The 18,797-nt window shown below is 40.5% G+C and overlaps 1 protein-coding gene across 1 annotated transcript in view; it reads left to right on the forward strand.

The window, feature by feature from the left end:
- PDE11A (phosphodiesterase 11A) overlaps positions 1–18,797 on the forward strand; it is a 412,338-nt gene that overhangs the window by 307,843 nt on the left and 85,698 nt on the right. The window contains exons 11-12 of the mRNA XM_043894853.1: positions 8,013–8,159; positions 8,421–8,528. Coding sequence (XP_043750788.1) covers positions 8,013–8,159; positions 8,421–8,528 — 255 coding nt within the window. The remainder of the gene's footprint in view (positions 1–8,012; positions 8,160–8,420; positions 8,529–18,797) is intronic.

Below are 18,797 nucleotides of genomic sequence, written 5' to 3' on the forward strand. Positions count from 1 at the left end.
CTATTTCTTGGCATTTCTTGGACATTTATATTCACCCTTAGGTTCTAAATTTTACTGCTTCTGCATATAAATTTAGCCCATGAACTGCAGAGTTTGACTATACCATTGTGTGCCTGGCCCCAAGAACACGAGGAGGACTCAGATCTCGTGCCAACAGATGGCTGCCCAGCCTTCTCTAGTTTCTGTGTTGTGTGTAGATGAGTGAGCCTGTGTAGCCTGTGAATGTGCTGGGCCCACACCTTCTTAGTCAATTGATGGTGCACTGCCTAAGCTTCATTGCTCCCTCTCTTTGAAATTCTGTGTCTTTCCCAAGTTTCACATGCAGTAGAGAAGCCTGTGAGGCACCTAAATGCCCCGGCTTTCCCTCTTCAGAAGTTGGTGTAAGTTCAGTAAGCAGCCTCATATACTGCGCTGTGCTCAGTGGTGTCCGACTCATTGCAACCCCAGGGAATGGAGCCTACTAGGCGCCTCTGTCCATGGGATTTCCCAGGCAAGAATACTGGAGTGGGTTGCTGTTCCCTTCTCCAAGGGGTCTTCCCGACCCAAGGATCGAAGGATCGAAGCCTCATCTCTTGAGTCTCCTGCATTGGTAGGAGGATTCTTTACCACTAGCACTAGCTGGGAAGCAAGCCCTCATACTGAGATTCATAAGGACCTGTGTCCTCCTTTCTTTAGGAAGAATAAAATTAGTTACAGTTTCTTCCTTCACCACCAGAGAGGGGACTAGGTACCATCCAAATTACTAGTTACTTCTGGCTATCCTTACAAATGACTAGTAACTTTTGTACTACTTGTCCCTCTAAAGCCTGAGTGCATGTGTTTTGAGCATATCTCAGCTGTGTCCCAGATGTCCAAGAGAAACCTCCCCAGAACCCCATCTGGACAGAAGGCTCCCTCATCTCCCTGCTCTCCACGCACCATCCCACCTGCTTGCTGCTTCCCTTGTTTTACTCTGCTACCTTGCCCAGCCAAGCGTGGTGTCAGAGTCCCACCAATGCTCTGCTGGTCAGTGCGAGCTAAGGTCTTTTGCCTGAAGTCTGCCTCTGCTCCTGCGGAGGACAGGTTAGTTTTTTCAGGATGGTCTTGAGAGTATTGAGCTGATTCTTTGTTCACATTAATCAAAACAAAGCTAACACCTGGAGCTTATTCCAAGAGCAGTTGTGAGTTTAGAGACCTCCCCAAGTGGATTCATCCAAGTACATTGTCCCTTCAAATGGATTCAGGTTGACCATCATAAAAAATGGATCAAGAGGCTAGTCATGCAGGAATTCCAAGCACTGTTCACGGTGCACCTACATTAGCTGCATAATGCAGGCTTAGGAAACCCTTTGGCTTGGCAGTGGTCCATTTTTACAGGCAGTATAGTAGTTAGGAGCCAGGCTCTAGAAAAGATGCCTCAGGTTCAAATCCATCTCTACCAATCACAACTGTGCAAATGTGAACAAATTGTCTATCATCTGTTCCAGTTGCCTCATCTGTAACATGGGATTAGGAATATTCCCTACCTCTAGGGTCCTTGTGAAAGTCAAATGAATTAACATACATACAGCGCTAGAAGAGTGCCTGTCATGTATGTAGTAAGTGCTATAACAGTGCTGGCAAAACAAAGAACTTTGCAGTCCCTTCTGGATCACCACAGTCCAGGGTCCTGTTTTCATTATTTCATTCATCCCAGGATCTTCTTGTCAAGAGGGATAAGTGGGTGAGTGGCTGGGACTGGCAACACAGTTCCCCTTTCAATTGCTAGGGCAGGACCACCATCCACTTTGTTGTTTCTTCCCATTTTCTGAGCATCATAAAATGTAATATTCATGTGTCAAGGGATCCAGGCTAGTATTTTAACATTTTACAGCCTCTTTGTAAAGCTACCTTTTTAGTTTTAGAGGAGGCAGTTTTATGACTCCCTTTGATAACCACTTAACTATGAAGACCCAAACAAAGAAGAGGAATGGTCAGAGGAAATCAGGAACTCCCAGACAGCTAGAGTCTCACTTCTTGAACATTATTCAAATTAGCTCCAGGACTCATAATTCTGTGTTTTCATTTATTGCTGCAATAAAGTAAATGGTTCTTTTATCCAAATGTTATTTCCTGGCTATTAATTCAGTAGCTATTTTGGATTGTAGCACTCCTCTTTGATTTAGGGAAATGGTACTTTATAAATATTTAAAAGTTGAAGACTGACAGTTGGGAGAAATTGACTTTGATTTGTTTTGTTAATATCCTATGGCTAGAGTCATTACAGATTTGGAAGATGCGGTCCCATTCTCTACTTATAAGAGATGGGGTGCTTGTGGCTCTATAACAAGGAAATTTGGGGATGCTCTTCTCAAATATTTTGTGGACTAGATCTCCGTGTACGCCTCCAGGGGACACACACGACTCTTTCTTCTTCATATATTTCTCCAGAAACTACTTTTGAACCCAAGAATGTAGTTGAAAACTATCAATACTTCTCAAAATAGCTGACAAGGGTCATAGGCTTGGGACTTTCTCTGCATCTACGAGTGTCAGCAAGGGCTTACGACAGGGCCCAGGATGATCTATACACTGGTATGATTTAACCATGGATCAATCAACCTATTAGGGGGAAAAAGACAAGGTCAATAAGGATGGGTCTTGGTGAACCAGAGGTCATCCTACATTTTTCAACCTAATGTTCTTATTTCCTTTCCATTAACATTTCATAATGAAAAAATGCCTATATTCTTTAATTTTTAAGATAATTAAGTGAATTTAGTGCCTTTGAAGGATAGAGGATTTATAATGGCATCAGGGAATACACGATAAATAACCCACGAGACAAGGGCCACCTGGAGAGCAGCAGTGCAGTCTTCATCATCATTGCTGCTTCTTAGCAATGAACTGTAAAAGGGTTATCTTCCTGGGGCAGTGCAGAACCAAACTCCTCTCCTTAGACCAGAAAGGCCTGTGTGTTCTGGGACAGGGCTTCTACCCTCTTGGGAAGTGGTTTTCCAGCTGTATTTGAATTTGAACAAATTATAACAAACACAGAACATTCTAAGTACATGGCATTTTCTGTATGCAAAGCCCTGAAATGTGTGATGGAAGTAGACCGTCATTCTGGAGCTTCTCTAAGGGAAAGAAACATGCCATCTGCCTCTGAGATCATTACAGCCTAGTGAGTGAGGTCAGGATGACAGAAGTGAACATACCAGGCACAGAAGCAGAGAGAGAGGTCTTCATGGTTGCAGCCAGCCTCGTGCACATAGGTACACAGGGACTTCGCCCAAAGGCTGGCTTACCTGTGAGCTCTCCAAGCTGACCATTAAGGCACTAGTTAATAAAGATCATTTCTGTGATTACTAGATAAAGATGGTAGAGTGAATACACTCATTTTCTTTTGTTCAAGCCCAACTACAATAACAACAAAAGGACATTTTTAAGGGCATATATTCTCAAAGATATAGAAGTTGGGCAAGGACTTAACAATGATAAACTTTTGAAAGCTAGAAAACAGATGGATAAATACTAAGTAATTCTGCAAACCCAAGAAAGACAAAATAAACTATCAGTGGGAAAAGCTGAAAGGTAAACAGGTTTATACCACAGACCCCTCCCCATCAAACAGCTCAGGAACTGGCTAAGTAAGTACCTTCGGAAATAGAGATGAAGGGAAGGCTATAAACAAGAAACAGAATCTAAGAAGCAGTTTGACCTCCAGATTCTTTATCCCACCCTCCACTCTATCATGACTAAAGGCTTATCCTCTGAAGAGGGTATAACAGCAGGTCTCTGGGATGGGGTTAAACAAGTGCAGAGCTTGAGGGTAGGAATATAGGCTGAAAACAAGAGGATTGAATGAAGTTATAGACCAGTGCTGAGTTTCTTCTCCAATTCCTGTTCCTGTAATACCAGAAAATTCTTCTCTGGGGAAGCTGAGTAGCTAAAGTGCAAAGACCCAAAGATACAGACATTTGATGGCTTTCCCAAGGAAAGGGGTCAGTCAGATCCCTGTCCAGAGAAGCCCCCACAAGCTCTGATAGAAGGACCTCTCAGGGCTCTGCTTTTAAACAGGGACAGAAAACCAAAGATCACCACACAGCTGGGCAAAGTTCTCTATTACCTCTAAAGCCTTGACTATGTTAAAATAATTTAAGGAACGATAAACTGACTGAGAAAGAGACTAAACTATCAACCATGAGTGGATTAAGAATGTATTTACCATTGTGCTGAATACCTAGAATGGAATATTATTCAGCTTTAAAAAAGAGGGGGAAAAAAAAAAAGAGGGAAATACTTTTCTATGGTACCTTGTGGATGACCCCTGAAGACATTTTGCTAAGTGAAGTAAGCCAATCACAAAAGGACAAGTACTGCATGATACCATATCTGAGGTATCTAAAGAAGTCAAACTCATAGAGAGAAATAAGAATGATTGTTTCCGGGGGCGTGGGGGGCAGTGGCAGATGGAAAGTTGTTCATTGAGTACAGTTTCAGTCTTGCAAGATGAAAAAGTTATACACATCTGTTGTACAATAATGTAAATATAGTAAATAATACTGTGCACTTTTAAAAATTTTAGAGGATAAATTTATGCCATATTTTTTTAAGGGAAGCTCCAGTGGCTTGGTGGTAAAGAATCCTCCTGCCAACGCAAGAGACATAAGAGACGCAGGTTCTATCCCTGGGTCAGGAAGATCCCCTGGAGAAGGGAATGGCAATCCACTCTAGTATTCCTGCCTGGGAAATTCCATGGACAGAGGAGCCTGGCAGGCTACAGTCCATAGGGTCACAAAGAATCAGACAGGACTTGGGGATTAAACAACAACAATATATGTTTTTTTTTAACCACAATAAAAAAGAGAGAGGCTAAAACAAAATGAAGAGAGTGACGTAAACTCTGAAGGGAGAAGAAAATGTCAAGTAGAATTATTGACATCCTCAGAGTGGTAAGAGAAGATATTGCATCCATGAAACAGAATTAAGGTGCTATTAAAAAATAACAAAAAAAGAAACCCAGACAAAAAGAAAACTCTTAGAAATGAAAGCTGTAGTATTAAAATATTAAGGAGAGGTTATATTCCCTAGGAAGAGCAAAAAGAAATAAAATGAAATACAGGACAGGAGGAAAAGGAAAAAAGGAAAAAACAGCCCAAAGTTCAGATAAAGGGAATTCCAGAAAACTAACAGATGGGGAAAAATCATTAAAGAGTGCATTTTCCATTTTTTTTTAGAATTGCAGTTCATGGTTTTCTAGATTAAAAGACACACAAAGTACCTAGGGTTATAAATGAAAATAAGCTCACACCTCGGCACCTTTTCATGACATTTCAGAACTCCACAAAAAGAAGATCCCACAAAAACAGAGAGGGAGAAGGAATCATTTCCAAAGGCAATGGGTTCACAATAGCTTCTGACTTCTCCAAAGTAGATCTAAAACTAAAAGAGAATGCCCTCAACATTCTATTGGCATGACTTCCAACCTAGAAACTGATATATAGACAAATCTTCAATCAAATGTGACAATAATATGAAAACATACCAGACATGCAAGCTCTCATAAATTTACCTAGCACATGCATCTTTTCTTGGGAAGCTATTGTAAGATGTGTCTCACCAAAATAAGAAAAGAGCCAGGAAAGAGAAAGATGTGGGATACAGAAATAAAAGAGAGATGAAGGCACCCCCATAATTATGGTGAAGAAACGTCTAGGATGAAAGCTATATACGAGGCAGAGAAGACTGCAATTCCCGATTATAGTTCAGAAAGTTCCAATGGAGATTTCTTCATAAAACTGTTGGAATACCCAAAGCATCTGAACATTTTCAGATGAGATTTAGATAATTAGTGGAGAGTTTAGAGGTTGAATTAGTGATCAGGGTGGAGAAAACTAAGTTCACATTAAAGAAGACAGTTCTTAACTGTGAGGATACAAAATTCCATCAAGGAAAAGTAACCATAGTAAATTGCATGACTTAGCTGTGAATTTCTACAGAGTCATTACACTATAAATCCTGAATATTTCTCTAAACAAAGTTACTATATTATTATACTGAGGAGTGAAAAGGGATGGTATATGAGGTAGCAAAAGTTGATAGATACAGAATAAGACAGCTTCATCTTCAACAGGGAGGAAGCTAATAGATAATGCTTAAAACAGAAAATCATTTAAAAATAAAATCACAAGCACCTTCCTTAGCCAAATACAAAAAAAAAAAAAAAAATGTATCTAGATGATTTGAAAGTGGTTTCCTCAAAGTAAGGGAAAGTTTTGGCACTCAAAGAATTCTGCTAGTGTGTGTCACTAACCTTGCAGATCTAACTCACTCTTAAAACTATGTGCATGTATAACTTTGATTTTAAATTATTTCTAAAGCAAAAAAAGAAAAAAAAAAACCACAACCAGATAATAAAGTGCTTAACATGAGTCCAGGAACTCCAAACAAGGACACCTCCACACAAAGACCGTTTCCATCACCACCGTGTTGGAATTTCACAAACCTTACCTTTTTCATTCCAAGGAGTTAGATTCTACAAATATGTTACTATAGTAAAGTGATTCCCTGAAAGATAAGCCGACTGATTTTTTTGAGCTACTACTTTCAAACTGTATTTGTGTATTCATTTTTGGCTATACTGGGTCTTCCTTGCTGTGCGCAGGCTTTCCCCTGTCGTGGGCAGGCTTCTCATTGCAGTGGCTTATCTTGTTGAAAGTGTGGGCTCTAGGGTGTATATGCTTCAGCAGTTGTGGTTCCCAGACTCTAGAGCACAGGTTCGATAGTTGCTGCTCAGGGACTTAGTTGCTCTACGGCATGTGGGATCCTCCTGGATCCGGGATCCAGCCCGTGTCTCCTGCATTGGCAGGCAGACTCTCCACCACTGAGCCACCAGAGAAGCCCCCAAGCTGATTAATTTTTAATAAAATTAAGCAGCAGAATAGCAGGCAGATAGTCTCTATGTAGTTGTTCATTGTTCTTCCACGTTGTGGTGAATAACCAGTGCTTGGATTTTAGCCTAGAGATGTGTGTTTCTGTGGAGGAGAATGGGGCTGGGAAGGAAGGGTTGATTCAGTGGTTTCTGGGATGCTTACAGGGAGGAGAGCTGGATTTTATTGCTCAGTCTAAGTGGTCCCAGAGCATAAATTACTCCTTGGATAATTTACACCCAGTGAATAGACTAGGACTCTGAATACAGAATGGTCCCTGATAATCCGAAAACATAGAAATGATTTCCTTACCAAGCGTGGCCCAAAGAATATGGTAAACCCAGTGAAACTAGAAAAAAGAAAAATATTCCCAAAGAATTTTTCTTGCCTTTAAATTTGAGTAGGGCAACAGATTGACAACTGCCTAACATGAGTGTTTTGAAAACACTGAATCTGTACGACCAGTATTATAACGATGTTGTGATGCTTTTATAGAATGACACTAAACTATATTGCAAATTTATTCCTTCAATGAAACATATGCCCTCATTAACCCTCCAAACATCTCTATCCTATGAAGAAACACATTTTGCACTAGAGACGTGTTGTCTAATCCCTTCCATCTTTCTGAATATACAGAATGCGTGTGTAACAAAGAGCAACTGCATAGCGACAGGATATAAGGCTGCAAGAAAGACGGCAGAGTGTGTATTCCCCTGTCCTTCTCCCAAATAGCAGCAATTAAAATTCACAGCTGCTGGCTGCCTGGATGTTTTTTGCATTCGGTGCTCTGTAATATGCATCTGAATATACTGTCTGACTGCAGTTTCAGTAAACTAGACAGCTTTGTATTCTAAATTCAGCAGACTAGATCCAGTGTGTGTATTTTTTCTCCAGATTAGCTTCCCTCTCCCTTCTCCCCTCCCCTCCTCTTCGTTTGCTTGGGGGGTGAGCAGTTCAGAAACAAAAGACATTTCTAGCTCAGAATTTAGCTGTATCAGAGTGTAAGTGCAGGTCAGGTCTGATTTATGTGGCATGTCTGATAAGCAGGAGAGGAAGGCAGGATGAAGGGCTTGGAAAAGCTGGTGAACTTGGCTTGACTTATATCTGGTGCTTTTGTAGGCAGCCAACATACCCCTGGTGTCAGAACTTGCCATCGATGACATACACTTTGATGACTTTTCTCTCGACGTTGACGCCATGATCACGGCTGCTCTTCGGATGTTCATGGAGCTGGGGATGGTACAGAAATTCAAGATTGACTATGAGGTAAGATGTTCGGTCATGGGGATCCCAGGAGTGCACCCAAGAACAACGTGGTAGCCACTTTGAGCCTTGGGTTTCCCAAATATAAATCGGGGGTGATCATACTTTCCCTGCATACCTGGTGGGATTACTGTGGGAATCGTGTGAGATGTTTGTGGAAGGACCTCAATGCTGAGGGTTCCTTAGACATAAGGTATCATTTTGATCATGGCCCATTGGAGACACATACACCTGCCTGATGTAAACTTTCCCTTCCCATTTCAGACACTGTGTAGGTGGCTTCTGACAGTGAGGAAGAATTACCGAATGGTTCTGTACCACAACTGGAGACACGCCTTCAATGTGTGCCAGCTGATGTTCGCCATGTTGACTGTAAGTGTGTTCGCTGACAGTGGAAGGTCACCTGTCACTTGTGAGGACCTACTGGCTTCCCCTTCACATTCCCATTTCTCTGACAAACTGCCCGGTGATTAACTTCACGTTGGAAGTTACCTACCCTGGTGTTGGGAGTGTATATTTCACAATGACCTCTGAGCTTTAAGGCTGTAAAATCACTGACACCTTGGAGCAGGTATAGTCTTTGAATGATTGCTTGAGTCTCTTTTTAATGTTTTATCCTGGGAAACTTGTTTTTTATAAACAAAAGAAATGCTTGGGTTTTCAAAGCCACCTTTTTTGCAGAGGATATGGGGATGAATGACTAAACAAAGAGATCTGCTGGATAAGACCTCATAGGCTGGTGGAAAGCCAAAGAAGGGATGTGTGACCATTACCCACAGGGACATGGGAATCCTGAGAGATGCTTATCTGGAGAAGGTCCAGGGAGGCCCTGGGAAGGAAGGAGTAGGAGTGTATGTTCTCAGGGTTTAGGGCACAGCAGGCTTCAAAGCTCTACTCCAGGCACTATAACCTAGTAAACGTGGCCAGTCTGTTTTATAGAAACAGCTGGGGCAGCTGGCCAGAGGTAAGCCTTGGAATTTAATCTAAAAGCAAATGTTTGTGGCAAAAACTAAAATAGAATCCTCTCTTCATCTCCATTTTCTGGCAAGAAATAAGGCTCATTTGGTCTTATTTCTACTCACACTGTCAAGCTATTATCAATTAAAATGGTTTCTGGCTTAAATATATTTATTGGTTTCTTTAGCCTCAAGGTGATATGTACATACATGTGTGTCCATGTGTGTGTACGTAAGCATACCTGCCACACAGAAAAAGAGAAGATGAGTTTAAGAGTCTCATAACGTAAATCTAAACACCTTACATCTTTGCACCCAGATTAAAATTTAAATCCAAAAGAGGGAACGCCCAATGACAAACATTTTCCTTTGGTCCATGTGAAGGAAGATTTCTGCTCCTTCCTCATGAAGTGCTCTGTGCTCTTCTCTGCCTACTAAAATTTTGCTCATTCTTTAAAATACATTGATCTAATGCTGATTTTCCCATGAAGTCTTTCCTTTTCAATAATCATCAATAATTTCAATAATCATCAGTAATCGTCAATAATTACTTATTTCCCTGCACTGTGTCTTGTACACACATCTTTCTTCCTGCTGTGTATCTGAAGTTCAAGATCTCTCATTCTCCTGCAAAGTAAGCAGCTTGAGGCTAAAGAGGTCATTTCTTGTTCTTGCAATAACCTTCATTTACTTGCTCAACATCTATCCGTTGAGCATGTCACCAGCACCCTCTACTCAATGCTGTACTTGGTAAGCTTTCAACAAATTTGTGTTGGATTGATTTGAACTGAAATACACATATAGCATAAGAAAATGGGACCAAAATGTCTTCACTTTTACACTCAAGGACTTGTTTTTTGCGGCGGGGGGGCGGCGGGGGGGGGCGGGGAAGGTGTCCACAACTGCTGAAGAAGCAAGAAAAATAACCTGGAAAAACTGGACATCTCACTGTAACATACACCATGAAAGCAGGCAGCCAGTCAAATGAGGAAGGAAGAAGCTTTGAGTTATGGCCCTTAAATGTTTAAGAACCAATGTTTCATGGGAAAAAAAAGCCTCTCATTTTACTTTTCCAAATCAGATCTCATAGACAAGTAATAATTTTTTGTGTCCAGAGTTCACGTATATGGCTCACAGAGGATATCCAATAAAGAAATTATTAACCTATTATTTTGGAAAACCTGTGGATTTATGGTGAATCACCAAGATAAGGAAGCAGGAACCTTGTTCAATGAAGGACTGAATTGTGTGAAGTGTTAGTCCCTTGTTTTGTCCAACTCTTTGCATCCCCATGGATTGTAGTCCAACAGGCTCTTCTGTCCATGGAGTGGGTAGCCATTCCCTTCTCCAAGTAGGAAACTTGTTCAGCGAGGGATTAAAGATGTCCTAAACAGAAACAGATTATATAATAAGCCTTAAAATAGTCCATCCTAAAGGAAATCAGTCCTGAATATTCATTGGAAGGACTGATGCTGAAGCTGAAACTCCAGTACTTTGGCCACCCAATGCAAAGAACCTACTCATTGGAAATGATCCTGATGCTGGGAAAGATTGAAGGCAGGAGGAGAAGGGGACAACAGAGGATGAGACGGTTGGATGGCATAACCAACTCTATGGACATGAGTTTGAGTAAGCTCCAGGAGTTGGTGATGGACAGGGAAGCCCAGCATGCTGCAGTCCATGGGGTCGCAAAGAGTCAGACATGACTGAGTGACTGGACTGAACTGAACTGAACTAAAAGAGTTGGGATAGAGGAAACTGGTAAGAACTGTATGGTCAAGTGGACATTTAGAAGAAAAGGGAATTCATACCCAGTTTTCTTTAGTAACTTTTTCCACCATATGGACAATCTTGATCCTTTTCAAGAAACTGAAGAAAGCAGAGCTCTCAGAATGTTACCACCATGGAGATACTCATTCTGCCTAAATATTTCAAGGGTAGAGTTGTTTTTGCAAGTCTGCTCAGCAACCTTGAAGAGTAGCACTGTTTGAGAAAGTCTGGGTTTTGTTTTTGTATTAATGCTAGCTCAAAAACAGAAGAATGTACTCTTAAAATTCTCTTGGCCAGGGGGAGAAGGGGCTAGAGGTTGAAAAATAAAAGCATGACTTTGGAAAGAATACCTTTGTGAATGTTATTTTTTTTATCCTTTGCCCTGAATAGAATAGCCACATTTGGAAAAGATATTATTTTCTGTTCTTTAAATGTTTCCGAACTAAGGGTTACAGTAAGTTGAAAATGTCAACTTTGTCGGTAACATAAGCATTCTCCTCTCCCACTTGACCATAGTCAGACTGGTTAATCAGAATGTTTTCACTAAGAAAGTAAATATTGAGATAACAGAGATTACTTGATTAGGGGCAAAAAAAGTGAGCGTAATTCGCTCATCAATTCTAACTTCTGGAATACGACCTTAGTAGGCAAAGGAGGCAAAATGATAACCTACTTATTTCCATGAGTGGCCCCTAAGGCTTCAGGCCTCAGGTACTCCTGAAGGCTGTTAGGTCTTTCACTGTTTTGCTCTCATCAGTGATTTTATTTCCATTCTAGTTATCTTATATTCCACTTCCACGTGTTGAATTAGAACTAAAATTCTCTATTAACATGGAAGAAAAGTTATAATTAACCCCTGGATTCATTCAGCGGAGTTACAAAGACGAGAGAGCAGGGCGCATGTGCGCCGAATTTTCCTCTAGATGGCGCTCCAAGGCAAAGTTTCCCAGCCAGTTGCCTGGAAAGAAAGGGGGTGGATGGTTGTTGATCTTGCCAACATTCCCTGAAAACGCTTCTTTTCTTCTGAGACAAGGAATACTGAGGCACGCACCCCACACTCTTTTCTTAAAAGAAACATCAGCAAGGCCAGTGTGTCTGAAAAGAACCCTCTGATGAGGACAGACCTGTGTTAGGGCTGTCTCCTTGCCTGCGGAGCTATTGGTGCAAACAGTAACTGCAGTCTCCTGTGTCTTTCTGTGGGTGTGTATTTTTCCAAGCCCATTGTCTCTAGGAATGGGAAGATGCATATTTGTGTGCCACTGATGAGCAAACCATGACACGAAGTACAACAGGGCAAGCGAATTACATGTAAGAATCAGCTTCCTAACCTTTAACTCTACAATCATTTCAAGCCCAGAAAATAGCTTGATTCAGAATTGTGTTTTGCAGAAGTATTCAAGCTCATGTCTAGGTAACAAAAAGGTCTTGTCCCTTTAGAAATTGAAAAGAAAAAGAACAAACTGCATTGTCGAATAGGCAATTTGATGTATAATGGTGGAAATTTAGTTCACTGGGAACCCTGTTAATGACTTATTAATTTATTACAAGCCTCTGGTGTAGAAGTCCAAATATTAAAATGAAAGTGTCAGTCTTATTCTTTGCTTCTAAAGAGAAATTAAGGTAGTTAAAAATTACCAAATATTTTTAATTCCTCTGATAAATGCAGTATGGAGTGCCAGTTACTATTTGCAGTTAAAACAGGGAATAAAAACCTACAGATAGATCAAGAATAATTATACAAATTCTCTTTATTTATAGAAGCTTGTAGAATAAATATTCCATCAAGCACATACATAATGAAAGATAATAAGCTCATTTCCTATATGTACAGTGTAGACCAGATAAAGGAGCCGACCATGCTTTTGTTTGTATTCTGTAAAATAAAAAGGCATGTGGTGATGCCAAGGTTGCAGAGACATTTTAAGGTTTTATAAATGATGTATGAGCTCTGACAGATTTTCCAGGGGGAAAAAAAAGGTTTCCTTAAGAGTCAGTATTCTTTACTATCCCATAAATGTACTCATTAGCACTTTGGGCCATGCCCTGTATCCTGTAGGGCTCAATAAAGATTCATTGAATGAGTGGATTTAGTTTAGGGTAATATTATTCAGGGAACTATGCTGCTCAGTGTCCAGTTTTTTCAAAAAACTATAAAATGATGAACAACTATCATTGCTAGAAATCTTGTTCTTTCTTCATATCACACTAAGGTTCAGCTAGGGTTCATATAGAATATTATGATCTTGCAGAATTCACTGGATATGAAAAGAGACGAGCACATGATCACATTAAAATTGATGGCGGTGCTGGTGGCTTGGTGCTGGTGGGGAAATGCAGTTAAACACTAATAATAACCAAGTATCGCAGCAAACACACTGACACCTCCTGACGTTTACGGTGGCTTCTTAAATCTTAAATGTGGAGGTAGTGCGTTTAAGTCCGTATTTGGATTGTCAACAAGGTTATTTTCAGAGATAAGCCAAGTCGTTTTATTGATAATTCAAACTAGAGAGCAGAAGGGACGTTTAGGAAGAAAAATCCATCCTGTTCACTAGCTTGAGGATAATGTGCTGTCCTCTGCCGTTTTCAGGGAAGTCCTTGATTTTTGAGGTAGACAGTTTCTTCTGCAGGGAGATCTTAGAAACACAATTAGAACTCCTTTCCCCCTTAACCCAAAGAAAGACAGAACTGGTTGAATTTTCAAATAAAATATTTTTGCTCTATAACCAGACTCCTAATCTCAACAGAAATCTAATTTCTTTGTAGATTGTAATGTTGTAAGGTACAAAGAGATCTATGGTTTTATTCTGTAACCAACAACAACAAAGTAACAAACAGTAATTGCATTTGTAATCATCAAACATCATTTTTACATTGTATTTCCTTATCAATATAAGTAATAACTAGTTATATTTACTTTAAAATAAATGGCAACATTATCCTAATAATACAATAAAATCTGCATATTAGAAAAACCAATTCTTTGTCATGTAGGTATACCTTGATTTCTGGTGTACCTTCAAAGAAAGCACATTTTTAATTGAGGAAAGGAGTGATTCTTTTATGGTTTTGCAGAATATCAGCACTGGGTGCTGTAAATTAACTAGGGAGCTAATCAATTTGAATACTGTGTCTAAATTACATTTAAGACTCCTGGCTTTTAATCATTTAAGAAGGTTTCTATTTTTATTCTCTCTGGCCACCTCTCAGAGCTCCAGTGAGGCACTCCATGTTTCTAACTGACACTCCCTTTATCCACATTTATTTTACAAAAGGAAAAAGACAAAGCAGCACATAATTAAGAAACTGGTGTGCTAATAATCAAACATACAATTGGGCAGAAGGATAATCCAATCCACTTCCTCACACAGGAGAGTAACCTCCATAACTCACTTTAAGCGCTGCCATTCATGAGTTATGGGTCATTCCCTTTCTAGTGAAAATAAATTCTCCCGCACCATCAGCCAGAGCTGAGTATTTTTCTTAGGACATGTAAATTGTAGAAGTGTATGAACATAATCATGCTGGCATTTGGGGGGGAGTGCAAGCTCTTGCCTGTGGACACAGGCTTGTAAGGAAATGTGTATGGTTTCAGGGCTGCGGTTGCCTGGTTACAATATAGGATTTTTTATTAAAGTGAATTTATTCCTGAGATTTTTATGGTGTTGGTAAACTGCTTAATCTGTCGCTCCGTATTTTATGACTCCAGCCAAATCCTGCAGGTCAGGGAGACCCAGCAGCAGGGCCATGGTCATTTATCACAGCCTCTGTTTCCCACAGCCAATGACTCAGTAGTGGCAGTTTCTTGAGGCTGAATGAAACTTGGCACCTACCGGTGTCAAGCTGGGGACTTTATAAAGTTTTAATTTTTTCACTGGTCTCGTGTTCAAGTTTAGCTCAGTGATGACTAGTGAAAATTTGGGTAAGTTTTGAAGAGGTCTCATATTCTCGAAATTCATCAATCTGGCTTCTTTGTGGCAGGTGAAGAGGACTGTCTCTCTGCACAATTGAAGTTTACCAAGTCATCTGCTTCATTTTCTGTGCTCACATACCGCATGTTCTATTCAATTCACTTGTAGTTTATCATAAAATATAAACTATATTTCTCAACACAAAAAAGCAGGCTGTCTTTATCCTCAAAAATAATAAAGCATATTCTCAGTATTGAAAGCAAAAAACGTTAAACATCTAATATGTTTTTCCTTTTGTCTTTTTTTGAATTACAGTATGCTTGCTATATACATACATGTAGCTTTGCTTTTGTATTACCTAAATTGAAGAAAAAATTCAACTTTTAAAGGCTTAGTAGATATTTACTCTTTTTGTACCATTTGTATTTGTTTTCATACCTTTTACCGAAATATGAGAGCAGAGATACATTGACCGATTTTTATTTGACCACATCATGACTTCCTGAGAATGAAATGAAGAGTATTGACAGATGCCAGAGGTTTGCTTTGAAATAGTCTAGCAAACAAAAAAAACAGAACATGTGAAGGGATAAATGTATCAAGGCAGCAGAACGTGGCTTCCTGGTAAAGTTAGGTAACAAGTACTTGGGTATTCAATACAGTATTCTATTTTTCATATGTTTTTAACTTTACAAAATAGGTAATTTTTTAAAAATTAGGATAACAAGTAGGTTAAAATTAAGTCAAGGAGGTAGTTAAAACTAACTAAAATTATTAAAGTCAATTCATTTTTTAAATTCATGCAACAAACATTTACTCAAACGTATATGCTTGTACCAGTTTTGAGAGGCTTCCCTGATAGCTCAGTTGGTAAAGAATCTGCCTGCAATGCAGGAGACCCCAGTTTGATTCTTGGTTCGGGAAGATCCCTGGAGAAGGGAAAGGCTCCCCACTCCAGTATTCTGGCCTGGAGAATTCCAGGGACTGTATAGTCCGTGGGGTGCCTGGCCATTCTGAGTCTTACATGAGTAAGCATTTGCGATATTATTTGAGATTCAGAGAGAAGGTGTGTCCAAAACATGACTTAGATATTTCAGTTTGATAATAAGTGCCTTCAAGAAGCTTCTGGTTGTAAAAGTATTTAAGTGTAGACTGTAAGGTCTTCCCAACTCTGAACTTGATAAGCAAAGGATCACTGCAGACTTAAATCAGTGTTTAATTAAGGCCAAATCAATATTTGACTACATTCATCTTGAAAACGAAGAGAAGCAAATTTGATCAAAACTGTCCCACACCTTGTACACCTGAAACTAACACAACATTGTAAATAAACTATATCCAATAAAAAACAAACAAAGAACCCAAGATATCCTACTCCCATGGAAACTAGACCAACTACACCTGGTTTATATGTATCATGTGCTTTGGTAAAGGAGCCGTGTAAACATGGTGTTGGTTGGTGGTCCCCTAATAGCTGGCAAGGTTCTGGTTTCTGGACCTCAGAATAGGACTGAAGTGCCATTTCTTCAGCCTGGCAGATCCAAATATTGGCAGACAAACATTACTGTAATCACCAGTGTAGATCTAGATTTAGATGCAATCTAGATCTAAATCTAGATGCAATAGTTTATCTAGCAGGGTTTCTTTTTTAATAATTTTATGTATTTACTTTTTGGCTGTGTGGGTCTGCATCGCTGTGTGGGCTTTTCTCTAGCTGCGGCGATCAGGGCCTACTCTCTAGTTGTGGTACACGGGCTTCTCATTGCAGTGGCTTTTCTTGTAGAGCAGAACGTGGGTTCTAGGGCACACGGGCTTCAGTAGTTGCAGCTCCTAGGCTCCAGAGTACAGGCTCAATAATTGTGGTGCATGGGCTTAGTTGTTTAGCAGCATGTGGGACATTCCAGGGATTGAACCCAAGTCTCCTGGATTGGCAGGTGAATTCTTTACCACTGAGCCACCAGGAAGCTTTCAAGGTTTTTTCCCCACAATGGAAGATTGCATTGTGAATACCTGTTATTCTCCCTCTGAGCTTTCATCACGCACTGTCTCTTATTGGCAAAGAGAGGATCTTTTTTAAAAAGAAGATAGGATATGGCATCAAGTATAAATTTATTCATAAGCACTCTTGGTAAGCAAGTGAAATCTATTTCCATCTGAAAGCTTGAGGAAGTCCTCTGCTTAAAACCATTGCTTTAGAGCAAATTGAATAGGTTGGTATCCATCAACCTGCCCCCAGGATTGCATGTTAATATGTGTGTGCTCAGTCATGTCCGACTCTTTGCAACCACATTGACAGTAGCCTACCAGACTCCTCTGTCCACGGAATTCTCCAGGCAGGAATACTGGAGTGGGTTGCCATTTCTTCATCTAGGGGATCTTCACAACACAGGGATCAAACCCACATCTCTTGTATTGGCAGGCAGGTTAAGCTCTTACATTGAAAGGTGGCCATTCCATCTTGAAGCGAAAAATAGAGTCCCCAAAAAAAGCATGCTGGCTTGGCTGCAAATACCCGTGAAGCCCAAACATGTGCCTTAACAATTCTTTTATTATTCTGATCCACTCAACTGGGATGTGAGCTGAATTGGGAGGGTGATTGAGGCACCATTCTCATAGAACCTTCCGTCCTTGGTTAGGAAATCTAAGTTTCACGGACAGACGCCGCATGTGACGGATGGCCTAGCACAGCTGGACCAGCCATCAGCATTGCAGTCTGGGGTGTTCTTTGGAAGACCTGAGCACTCTGTATGTGGAATTTACGATGAAACCCTCAATGAAACGAGCACTCTTTGGCTACAGAAAATTTGATTTTAATTATGTACCAAACAAACGCCCCAGACAGGGCCCCTGCAATACTGCATACCAAAAATGAAGAAATACCAGAAATTAAATGCTGCCTTTCAGCCTCAAGGTCACATCACTCTTAGGGTATGAAGTCATGTTTAGATCAGTTGAGACATGATGACACAATTAGGGATTCAGCATGCAGAGTCTTCTAGAGGAGGCACTTCCTTGAGAAACCATGTTCTTCAAAATGCCTCAGAATGGTCTGAGCGGCCCTCTTTGCTCTTCTTGTTCAGAAGAAAGAAAGATGAAGAGGAGAAGAAAGATTCTACAGAAGCCCATCACGTTCTGTCTCAGCCTCAGCCAGTCCCCTGATGGCTCCATGGCAGTGCCTGTCGCCAGCATCCACAGAGGAGCAGTTGAGCCGAGGACCTTCCGGACTGTTAGGAATTTCCAGCACATCACTGGATTCCCTCCCTCTTAGTCCATCACCTGCCAGATCTCAGAATCAATAGGATGAACTTGGGAAATTTCTCATCATTCAGTACCTCTCACAGCTGACTTCTGGCATCACCTTCTCAGATTCCCGCACTGCGGCTGCGTAGGTGACAAGGGTCATGCAGACGACGACGCACCATCTCCAGAAACAAAGCAGGAGTGGCTAGCCACTTTCTCCATTGCTTTCTTCCACAGATTGCCACCGGTATTGTGATATTAATAGTTTCTCACTAGAAAAGGGGCATTGTTCTGGTGGGCACGCGGCATGATCAAACTATACACACAACAAGAGCCAGACATGCCTGTCTTCTTCAAGGCTCTGTTCTAGCCTGCAAAGGAGAACATATTGAATCAACATTGCTCAATGAATGAATGAACGGACACTTTTTAGGTTATTCCAAGCTAGGACAGGTTGATAAGACATGGGCTTATTTCTAACACAGAAAAGGACTTACACATACAAATTCTGGAGTGGGTAGCCTATCCCTTCCCCAGTGGATCTTCCCGACCCAGGAACAGAACCGGGGTCTCTTGCATTGCAGGCAGATTCTTTACCAACTGAGCTATCAGGGAAGCCCTAGGCATACATAATGTATATATATTCTAATGAGTAAACATTCTTTAAGGAAATTTGCAGCATAAAGGAAAAAATCTAAAGTCATGTATGATCCGACTACTGGTAACATTTTGAGGTACATCCTGACAGTCTTTTTCTATGAATG

Source organism: Cervus elaphus, chromosome 33 (assembly GCF_910594005.1).
Source record: "Cervus elaphus chromosome 33, mCerEla1.1, whole genome shotgun sequence".
In the NCBI taxonomy this organism is placed as follows: domain Eukaryota; kingdom Metazoa; phylum Chordata; class Mammalia; order Artiodactyla; family Cervidae; genus Cervus; species Cervus elaphus.